The sequence below is a fragment of the Marmota monax genome, unplaced genomic scaffold (assembly GCF_021218885.2).
Source record: "Marmota monax isolate L192 unplaced genomic scaffold, Marmota_monax_Labrador192_F-V1.1 WCK01_AAM20220418_F8-fsc00115, whole genome shotgun sequence".
Taxonomy (NCBI): Eukaryota; Metazoa; Chordata; class Mammalia; order Rodentia; family Sciuridae; genus Marmota; species Marmota monax.
In genome coordinates this window covers 3,283,004-3,294,304 of record NW_026694419.1, presented here as the reverse complement: position 1 = coordinate 3,294,304, position 11,301 = coordinate 3,283,004, and the positions used below count along the sequence as shown (strand labels likewise).

General features: G+C 45.8%; 1 protein-coding gene across 2 annotated transcripts; it reads right to left on the bottom strand.

The window, feature by feature from the left end:
• Nucleotides 1–3,682: 3,682 nt before the first annotated feature.
• Hey1 (hes related family bHLH transcription factor with YRPW motif 1) lies at nt 3,683–7,611 on the bottom strand. Of its 2 annotated transcripts, none has more exons than XM_046468232.2 (5): nt 7,321–7,611; nt 6,967–7,042; nt 6,735–6,830; nt 6,346–6,427; nt 3,683–5,464 (listed from the first exon to the last, which is right to left on the bottom strand). In XM_046468232.2, the coding sequence occupies exons 1-5, from the start codon at nt 7,407–7,409 to the stop codon at nt 4,881–4,883; spliced, it is 927 nt and encodes a 308-aa protein (XP_046324188.1). In that variant the 5' UTR covers nt 7,410–7,611; the 3' UTR covers nt 3,683–4,880. The 2 variants fall into 2 exon arrangements, with proteins under 2 accessions (XP_046324188.1, XP_046324189.1); XM_046468233.2 differs by having other exon boundaries at nt 6,747–6,830; nt 7,321–7,608.
• Between the last annotated feature and the right edge of the window lie 3,690 nt (nt 7,612–11,301).

Sequence of the window (11,301 nt, the reverse complement as noted above, 5' to 3'; positions counted from 1 at the left end):
TACAGAAAATTTTTAGTTATCAACTCAGGGATAGCAGCTAGTCTCTCTCTGACTGAAGTCTGATGTTTTCAAGTCTCTTTTGCTAAATCAAACCATAGACCACCTAATAACTGCCTAGGAATGATCAAGAATTTTCAAATTTAGGCATAGCCTTTGAACTTGAGTATATGTCAAAACCCAACATAAAGCACTTATTGGAAAATACTAGCATAACAATGAGAAATTCTACAACCACACACTAAAGAAGCTTGATATTATGTCCAATTGACACAAAATCTGGAAAACTTGCTATGTTCCCCAGACCCATCTCTCAAGGAAATCTATTTGCCTTGGATTTTTTTCTGGGACTCATGGGCCGGGAGAAGAGTTCTGTAGCCAATGCATATCAATACCTAAAGACAGTTCAAACAGAAAGGCCTGGGTTCCTTTCTCCTTGGCTATTTTTCCTCCCCTCTCCCTGGCCCCACCCCAGTGCAGAACACTGAAGCATCTAAGAGAATAGCCCTGCGGCTCATCAAGATCAAGGCGGGCATTATATTTCAAGCTCAAAACAGCTTGGTTTTTGCTGAGACTTCTTACTTCCTGAAATCAGATGGCGCCTTTAGTACTTCAGTGTGCTGAGTCACAAGCCAGCCAGCTACACACTTGATCTTTCATTTGAGGCCACCCGGCTGACAAGCCATCTTCCTCAGTGGCAAATGAATACAAGGACCATGTCGAGAGCACCTTCAGGAGCGATTCCTGTGGAGTGTTAAGACATAGAGCAAATAGGATGCTTTTTGTTTCATTCTCCTGGCTTTATTTACCTTGAGAATATTTAATCATCCAGAAGAAATTACCAAAAAATCCTAACAAATAATCTTTAAATGATACCACCTACAGCTGCCTAATTACTGCATTGTTTATTTTATTTTAGACTTGTATTTATCCATCAGAGATTCCAAGGACATGTGCAACAAAAATATCAAGATTCTAGCCATAAGAGAGCCATTCATGTTAAAGTCCTAGAAGCTGATAAATGGTGGCTGCCCATCAGCCCAGACTTGCTGGTAAACACATTTTGGTAGATTACCAATTGAGAAAGATTGGCTAATTCCATACAAAAATCCAAAATTGTAGATACTCTTAAAAACTTGAAAGATCTGTCAACAGAGGACCAAAATTCCCAGGTGATCATTTGTCAGAATGGATGCTAAGAACATGGATTATCACTCACCTGGCCCCACCTCACTGTATTCTTCTGCATTAGTGCCTAACCCTGTGAGCATGCACCTGGGACCCCATCTAGCCCAACGCTTCTATTTGGCAGAGAGAAAAGCAGGATCCAGAGAATTTTAATGACTTGTCCAAAGTCACCCAATTAGATAGAGGCAGAGCTGGGGCCAGAATTCTGGCCCCCTTCCCGAGATATCCCATTTCCTAGAGCTCCGGTTGTGAAAGAAATTGGGCCACATTTGAAGCAGTGTCTCAGATGATGCTGGCTCTGAAGTTATTTTAATTATAAATCATCACCAGAAACTAATGAAGGCATCAAAGCAGTGACACTGGTATAGACCAGAAGGGTTTGGAAAACTAGGAGGTAGAACATTTCCTGAGGGATTTTAAATTTAAGTAATCTATATTTAAAATGTCATGATTTTTGTGAGTAACAGTGGGGCAATGAAAAGCTGAATAAAAATCACATCCTAATTCAGCTATACTGAATAAATTAAAAATGATATTTCTTGGACGCTTCAATTAGTGGCTTTTTTTTTTTTTGCAAGAATTCTGCTCTATATCCTTCATTTAGTTAGTTCATGGTAATACATTCAATGAAAATAAGTGGGTACTTATTTAGGCCTTTTGAGAGCTTTTATGACCAATGATACTGTTTTTCTCATAAGGTAAAATATATGGACCATCCAAAAAATTGATTTTCATAGGTAGTTGCATTATAAACATAAAAAAAATACAAAAAGTATGCTGGAACTGGTACTGAAGACCCTGATGTTATTTTTTTTTTTCTTACTACATCAATTCAAAATAAAAATGGGAATTTTTTTTCTTTTCTTTTCTTTTTTTTTTTTTTTTTTGAAACTGGAGATCAAACCCTGGACTTCATGTATACAAAACAAGAGCTTTGCCACTGAACTACAACCCAGCCCTAGAAATGGGAATTTTCTTAATTAATTTTTCTACATATTACTAGTTTATGGCCCTAATTCTATCCTACTTTCCAGGAAGATTAGCTCTACCTGCACCATTCCCAGAAATCTGTCACCTTTAAAAGGTTTAAAAAGAAGCCAGAATATGTCTTTGGAAAAGTATGTAATCTCAAAATGACCCCATGTACCTCCGCCCCAAAGAAAAATGTACTACCCAGATCATGATATAGTACTACCCATGACATTGGTGACATGATGAGTTGGACATGCTACCTGTTCTATGGTTCCACACTCTTTTCAACAGAGTCCACAAACTACATTAGCAGCCATCTAAATCTAGGTAATGACAGGAATCTAAGAAGTCGGAGCACAATGCTGCTCCGTAATGCAGTGTTGCCATTAGAAATTGCAGTTGCTAAAATTAAACTGACACTTGGCAGAAATTATCATAACATGTTCCATTGCAGCCTTATGACTGACAAGAGTGGCACAGGCTGCACTGGGAATGGAGCTGTGTGCCTCAGAAGAGGGACCAAGAATATCCAAGGCCACGCAGCGATAGCTTGAGTGGGATAGCATTTGAAATCGAACTGCCATCCTCCTATCCCTTCCCAGAAACACACAAGTCCTTGCTCAAGTTCAAAGTACAAATTTCCTCTTTACCTTCTGTCTTTGTTTTCTCTTCAGAGAAGGGAGGAGGAGCTCAGTGGTTGGGCAAAGAAAAGGAAAGCTCTAACTTGTCACCTGCCAGAATGGGTTTTCTCCCTCTTCTCTCCCATCACCCTCAGGATCAAGGCAAACTCCTGAGACAGCACTCCTTAATTGGCAAGTCTACTTTTAAAGCAATAGGAAAGCATCCCTTTCCCCCAGTTCCCACATTACTGCCTCTGTTTTGGCAATGTTTTGTTCTAACCTAAAGCATATGCCAGCTTCCTCAGGCACAGCCCAAGTAAAGGGTTAAACAAATTCCTTGGAAACTAGAGGAGGGAAGACTCCTGGAGCTGTGCAGGTGCAGAATTACAGCCTGCCACTGCTCATCATGCCAGACTCCTGAGTCTTTGCACTGGGTCTTAGATACAGCAATGTTTGGGCTTTCTTGTTTTAACATTTTAAAAAATAAATACATGAATTTTTTTTTCCTATTCTCTCAGCAGACATCCAAGCCCACAGTGTTTTTAGCAAATATTTGTCAAATGGTCAACAAGGTTTAAAAATATTTTATCAGAGTCCTTTCCCTCCTCTGCAACTTCCAGTCTGATTTAAGCTTTCCTAGTCCACAGATGATCAGTTTAGGGCAAGAAGATCTTATTTAATAGCTAAAGGGCTATGTTCCCTTGTTGAGGGGTGGGGGGCATGCCAAAGCTCTACATTGTAAGGAAGTCACGTTATTCAAAACTTGAATTTGCAGTTTAGAATTCCAAGAGTAATGAAATTGGTAAATATATGAAAATCGATTGGAAGGAAAAAATGAAAGAATTTTTGTCTTTTCTTAGCCTAAAGAGGGAAAGGCCAAGGAATGTAAGACATACACAGCAGAATACTTTGTTCTTTGTTTTTTATTTAGTCACAACACATCAGTACAACAGAGGTCAAATCCAGTTCAGTGGAGGTTGTTGAAACTACACCTGCTAAAGGAATAAACCTGTAAAATGATACATTTATAGCCCAAATCAGATTAAATAAACCAAAGAGAAGAAGGCAGCAAAGCCCCTTTAAATATCTCAACAACCACATTTCCATGCACCAAAAGGAAAACACAACATTAAAAAAAAAAAAATTTCAGTTCAAAAAAACACAGCAGCTCCAGAAAAATTAGGTCATACATCTAGCAGGTTCCACTGTACTAGTCAATTGACCACTTGCACACGTGATCACTTATCCAGGTTAACACTTAAGAATTTGAGATCCGTGGGATTAAAAATTCATTGCATTGCTTGGGGCTGGTAAATGCAGGCATATTCTATGCAATTGTCTTCAGTTTCCTCTCCAACACTCCCAATGGGGCCCTAACCCACCAGTGGCTGTCTCCTAGTCCTGAATTGCCAGAAGGGCAAGTTCTAGCAGACAATGGCACTTGGTTCCGTGGATTCAGGGTCACTGATAGTATGTACATCCAACTGACTGCTGAGGAGGCAGAGAATTAACTAGTCTTCTTTCTTGGATAAAGCTAATCATCTGATTTGTCAACGCTTTGTTTGGAAATATAAAATTCAATATAGTTCCCCCTACACACAAAGAATATTATTCATACACCTTAATCTCCCAAAATATTAACAAACAGAATCATGTTAACATTGAGCATAGTGGTTTGAAAAAATTAATTCTAAAATCAGACTGCAACTATACAAGGAGAAAAACAGACCAAAAACACTAAAGTTTATGATTCCTAAAACTCTGAGGCAAAATGGAATCATTCTTAGATAGGTTTACAAAGTAAATTAGACACAGTAAAAACCTATCACAAAGAATAGGTTTGTACTATCTCAATTAAATGTTTTAAACAAAAATTAACAACTAGTTTTTTTAAACTGCCAATATATGACATGATAAAAAAAATTAAAAAGAAAAAAGTAAACCAACAAACCTTTAGTCTTTAAAAAATTTTATCTGAAAGTGTACCTTTTTCCTTTTTACTTTTACTGACGACTTTAAGGTGATGTTGGCAACAGTCCAGCTCAGCTGGGATTTTAAGTTTTCCCCTCCCTCTTTTTTTTTTTTTTTTATAGCATCAGTTCTTTAAAAAGCTCCGATCTCCGTCCCCCAAGGTCTATAGGGCTTGCCAAGGTTTGCCGCCTGCGTGGGTGCCGAAGGGCTCAGTGCATTGGGAGAGAGTAAATGGAAGGAGCCAAAGGAGAAGGGGAAGGCAGACAGCGAGGCTACTGAGGACAGCAGAGGCGGTGAGAGTTTGGAGGCAGAGGTGACCACGGGAAGAACCGGTCCAAGGCCGCCAGTAGGGGGCGCTCGCAAAGCAGGAGCCTCCGGATGTGCCGAGGCCAACCTGCCCTGGTGGTGTGGTTCCGTGGGCGATGCAGTGGTGCCAGCGCTGCCGTGGCTGTTCTGGGGCAGCAACAGCGGGTGCGCGATGTGTGGATGATGTCCGAAGGCGCTCCCCCAGGGAATGTGTCCAAGGCCCGCGTGGGCGCCACTCGCAGCTTCCCGCTGGGAGGCGTAGTTGTTGAGATGTGAGACCAGTCGAACGCGAAGCGGGTCAGAGGCATCTAGTCCTTCAATGATGCTCAGGTAACGGGCAACTTCCGCCAGGCATTCCCGAAACCCCAAACTCCGATAGTCCATAGCTAGGGCATGTGCGTCAAAATAACCTGAGAAAAGAACAAAAGAAAAAACTCAGGGTTTTGCTCATTACCCGCCTTTCTTCCTCCCGAAGGCAGTCTTTTCTGGCAAATACCTAGTCTTGAAAACAGAACAGTCACAGGGGTTCTCCTGCAAACCCAAATACTCTGGAGCTGACCAAAAATCTTTGCATTAATCAACATGAGTAGAATGTATTTGCTAATGCAAGTTCAAAGTCCAATTAGGAGCTGCTGAGCACAAATTGGAATTATACCCTACCAGCAGATGAAACTATGCTCATTCCTTTAATGTTTTCCCTCAACAACAACAAAAAATACATCAAGGACAGAGAAACCACAGAGCAGTGAAATTCATTAGACACACAGATGTAAGTTATCATCGTGGAGCTTTTAGGCACTTGGTCCTCAGTAAAGCATTTTCCAGGCTGGAGACAGAGGAGACCGACGCACAGACCTTGGTCTCCCACCCTCTGTTAGGTTTTTCTCTACTAAACCACAACAGGTTTCTATCCTGGATGTGATGTGTCAGCTCTTTAATAATAATAATAAAAATCCTATGTAAGAAATTAAGAATATATGTACGTGTGTGTGCATGCTATTTCTCAATCTTTTTCTCAAAATTGCAATGGACAAATGTGGCAGATATCTGAATCAGGGCTGTCAAAACTTTGGAGGATCTCAGAGACTTTGCAAAGGGCTGGGGTAATATATTTAATGGAGAAAATCAGATGTTCAATTGAAGTCATACTAACAGGCAAGCGCACACACCACACACCCTTCTCTGCCCACCCCCAGAGAAAAAGTAGGCAGGAACTGCACCAATCCTGGACTCTGCCTACTGTTCCCTGTACCCTGACCAGATAGAGGCCCCCAGGACTAATAAGAAGTACCTTTCCCTCCTGCCGTGTGCAGCATTTTCAGGTGATCCACGGTCATCTGTAAGATCTCAGCTTTTTCTAGCTTAGCAGATCCCTAAAGAAGAGAATGACAAAAGACTGATTTGGCACGAGTGCCTTTGGTGGAAAACATATAACACACACGCACACACATATACATATTATATAATATCACGTTATATAATATATATGTTACTCTTTCTCTGTAAATCAACAAGTGTGGACTAAAGCAAATGAGTTGTCTTCACAAAATCCGTTGGAAAATCTGTATGAATTCATCGAGACATAAGCAACACGACTATTTTCCAAGACATGAATAAGGTTCAGATTTATGGGGGAAGGAGTCAGAAGGCGCAGATAGCTATACTGATAACTCTACCTACTTTCTCCATTACCTGCTTCTCAAAAGCACTGGGTACCAGCCTCCTTAGCTCAGACAAACTGTTATTGATCCGGTCTCGTCGGCGCTTCTCAATGATCTGTGGGAAGCAGGCAAAACAAAGAAGGACATTTCCATGATGACTGCAAATTTCAAAGAGAAGAAATGTGATTCTTTCTGTTAATAACAAAATTTAAAAAGAGGAGCATTCGTTCAAAATAAAATTTAAAACTCACGCCTCTCCGTCTTTTCCTGGCCAAGATCTGGGAAGATGTAGTTGGGGACATGGAACCTAAAGCCGAACTCAAGTTTCTGAAAGGAAAGGGGGTTGCGGGGGAGAATAGCCGTTAAGCGAGTGGAGATGATCTAAGGATCGCCCCCAAAGCCCTCCTTGCACTCAGACTGTTTTGGCAAATTGGACTTGAAGGTGACTCGAGGGTCCCTCGCCACCGGCAGTGGCCAGCCTGCGACGCGCACGGGTCGGCTCAGAGCAGCAGCTCCTGAACCCTCAGTTCTGGCCCGCTGTCACCGCTGCCAGTCAGTCGGGTCTCTCCTCCCTCTCTGGCCCCGCTCAACCGTCTCCAAATTACCCATTCTCGTCCGCACTCTCCTTCTCCACCTCTATGGTCTCGTCCAGCTCGCTATCCGAGGAGCTGTACTCGGGGTGAGCTCGCTTCATGCTGGCTGCGCTGGGGCTTCAGGGGAGGGTCGACGCAGTGGGCAAGGAGGAGTTAACAACCGCGGCGCCTCTCAGCGCTCGGCTGCTCGCGTTCAGCACACACTGATCCCGCTCACGCTCTGCCTCCGGTTAAAACTCAACCATCCCTTTCCCACGCTGAGCCCCTTCCCAGGGCCCTAGGGAGGGCGGGGGCGTAGGGAAGGCGGTGAGGGGGCGGAGGGGCGGGGCCGAGGCTCCCGGGCAACCGCCTCCCTCCAGCCAATCCAGCTTCTTTCTCCGCTGAGTGGCAGATGCTCAGGGGAGGGGCGGGGGCGAGACTGAGGGCGAGGGCCGACAGCGCCTCCGCCCCCGCGCCCGCCCCTGCCCGGCGGCGGTGCGTCGGCTCCGCGGGGGCTCTGCCGGGCCTCCACTTGTGGGGAAGGAGGAGGTGCAGGCGGCGGTGGGCCGGCGGCGAGGAGGCGCGGGAGGCCGGGTCGGGACACAAGCCCGCCGGCAGCCGCGGCCCCGCCCCGCCCCGCGCTCCCCGATTGGCCTGGCCGCGCGCCAAGGCCGCGCCTGCAGCGCCGCCGGTGAGCCGCACGCGCCGCTGGCCGTGGGAAAGTGCCGGCGCCCCGGCCGCCAGCCAATCCGGGCGGCTGGCGACGGCGACGGCGGCCGCGCTGGCGGCGGCGGCGGCGGCGCTGGGCGTCCGCATGAATGGAGAAGAATGGCCAGGCGGGGGAGCGAGGCTGTGCTAGGGCGCGCCGCCCGGACTGAGCGGCCGCGGGCTGGGCTCCCCGTGTGAACCTGTAATCGGAGCCTGGGCGCCGGCCGGCCCCGGAAGCCACCGCCCTGAGCCGCCGTAAATCTCAGCTGCGTAGCCGCCAGTGCTCCGCGGCTGGAGGCGCGCGCTCTTGGCGGGGCCCGGCTGGGTGCACCTGGCGGGGCCTCTCGCTGGTCGCTCCGTGGAACCAGCAGGAAACCCAGAGAGGTGTCTCTTGTGCCCCGGACACGTCCTTTGTGGCTACCAGCCCAGAGGCTAGTCACATGGAGGAGCAGGACGTGGTTTTGGGGATGTTCTTCCGTTTCTGGGGACTGAGCCCGCCAGTGTAGCGAGAGGCTTCTGCAAGGGCTTTCCAGCCTCCAGCATGGAATGAACTCCCCTATGCATCTAATTTCCGGGGAAGTGGAGCGCTTGTTTTGTAGGCTAAGTCCGGGAGGGGTGAGTCCCTGGGGATATTCATCATGTTGGTTTCCCCCCAACCCTCACCCCCCCCCTCCCCGCCCCGCGTTGGCGGCCAGATCCTCTCAGCCGGCGACAGGGTGGCGGGGCGGGCGTTTGCATCTGAGGCCTGCCTCACTGCGAGGATGTATGTCTCTGATCAGTAGACAACGCATTACACACACAAATACACCGCTTTCTGGCTTTGGTTGTGGCATGGCGTGTAGTAGATGCTCCATGAAGTTCTGCAAGGACTCCAGGAAGACGGACTTGTAAAAATACAGTTTTAAATCTCAGAACTGATTCCAGGATTTGTAGCAGAAGGTTAGGATGGTTGTTTTGAAAATCGACCGCTCTGTACCTTACAAAGCTGTAGAGTGATTCATCTCATATTCTTGAGTAGCTTGAGGGAAAGCTTAATAAAAGTCGGAATATTAAAAAAAAAAAAGCATTTTTTTACTTTTGCAAATAGCTTCTTTGTTTCTAGACCTCCTCATTCATTGTAGACCTTAATGCCATCTTAACACACCTTGAAAGCCACACTGAAGTGGCCTGAGTTTAATTGATGTCTTCCTTTCTGAGCCCCCACCACCTCCACATACATGTGCAACCTCTCATCTCCCCTGAAGCTTTAATCTGCTTCACCTTAACCTTTAGCCTCTCAGCCTTTCCTTCCCATCCCCCTCTGTTTCCCTGTCCAGGTTGGGTTCCTTCATCCTGGGTTTGTTCTTCCTGAAATCCAGACCACTGTTCTTCCTCATACTTCCCCACATGTTGCCTGTCAGTTGTCAATCCAAGATCAGACTCACTACCTACTTTCTCTGCTCCTTCTGCAGGTAACAGAGCATCCTGGGGGTTGCTGCTATCACAAAACTGGAAGTTCTACTTCAAAGCTTCTTTTTACTCTCTGAGTTTTCAGTCAGGCGCATCATACTGCATGCCTCTTCCTTCCCAGAACCTGATGATTCAGAAACCAACTCTCTGCCTTTCAAAAGTCCCTCTGATATTCTGTATCTTCTCCTAAAGTGACAAGCCACCCTGCCCCCAGGATCAGTGTGTCCATTCCTCTGTGGATCTGTAAGCTTTCCCAGCCTATAGCACCTGCAGTGAGTCAGCTGTGTCTTCTTTAGCCCATTTTCACTGTTGTGTACAGGTGTGGACAAGCAGCTGGAGGCGCGCGCTCTTGGCCGGGCCCGGCTGGGTGCACCAGTGAGAGGAAAAGAAAGGGTGGGGTGGACCATGCTTGATCCCTCTCTGACACCTAAATGAAATATTTCTCACATATACATGTTTACTATCAAAAAAATGAGGATATTGTCTCATTCTTTCATTTGTCCAACAAACACTTATTCAGGGCCTTCTATGTGTCTGACACTGTGCTAGGAGGGCCTGAGAAAGGAAAGTTGACCCAAAATTCTAGGAGGGCCCTACCCTCCTAGAATTCACCATCCCAGTGGGGAAATCAGATAATACACCAGGAAAATGGTTATTGATGCCTCAAAGTTTGGAAGCGAGAACACTTTATGAGGTCTGGGAGGCCTCTTCTGAGTTTGGGCAGGGACTTAAGTAAGATCAAGATGAGATGGGTGAGGTGGTTTGGTTGTTGCCAGGAAGAATGGGGTGGCAGCTCCTCCCCAGAGTGGAATCAGAGGACAGAGTTGGGCTGAGGGCCCCTGTAATGTTCCCACCACTTGCTTTTTGTAGAGTATTTATCCCTGAAAGCTTTGAATAAAGAACTACTTGAAACTTTTATGAGGTTCCTTGAAGGCAAGGTGCACCTTGAAAATTAATCAGGGCTGCCCAGGTCTAGCCCTTCAGGAAGGGATCTTTTTCCAACTGGAGGTAAAGGAGAAGATGTTGTACTACATTTTTGGAGTTCACCTATCCTGAGGAATCACCGTTTGAATTTGCTTGTAGGCCTGATCTGTCTATACACGTATGGATATTTATTTATATTTCCGCAGAGTGTCTTCTGTTGTGTTCTCTGGCAGAAGGGATACTCCCTAATGCCCTAGAAAAGACACACAGTCTAGATTAGGAATATACTACCTGGGCCAGGCCCACATACAAGTCTCCCCAGATGGGAACCAGTGGGACCTCCACTGTGAGTAAAGGAGTTCATCCACAAACCACAGCTCCAGCATTTCTATATGAAAGAGTCCTAAGGGTGACCAACTGGTTGGAAGACACCCAAGCAATAGCCAGATAGGGGCTGCCCAGGAGGAAGCCCTAATTCTTCAGTTATCCATTCTTCAGAGACTGGACTTCTGTGGAGATTCCTACTCTGGTGCCCTAATGAAACCCTTCCTCTGCCATTTAGCTAGTGAATGCAAGTGGTCTCCACTGAATAAGCCTCAGAAATGATGCTCAGAGCTGGGCAGAGGCCACACCCACACCTCTCAGCAAAGAAAAGAAGAGGCTGCCTCACTCTGAGCTTTCCGGAAAATTACTTTATCCATTCTAAGGCAAAATCATTAAAATAATTTACAAAATAATTAAATACAAAATAATTTACATAATTTACATCAATTATGTAAAACACTCCACATAGTATGTGGCCATTAGTAAAAATTGTCAAAACAACTTTTAGGTGAAATCAGCCAGTATTTGAAACCTTTATGGTTTGCTTGTTTACATATTCACTCAACAAACTTGTAGAAAGCCTCTACTGTGTGCTAGGCAGTGAGCCAG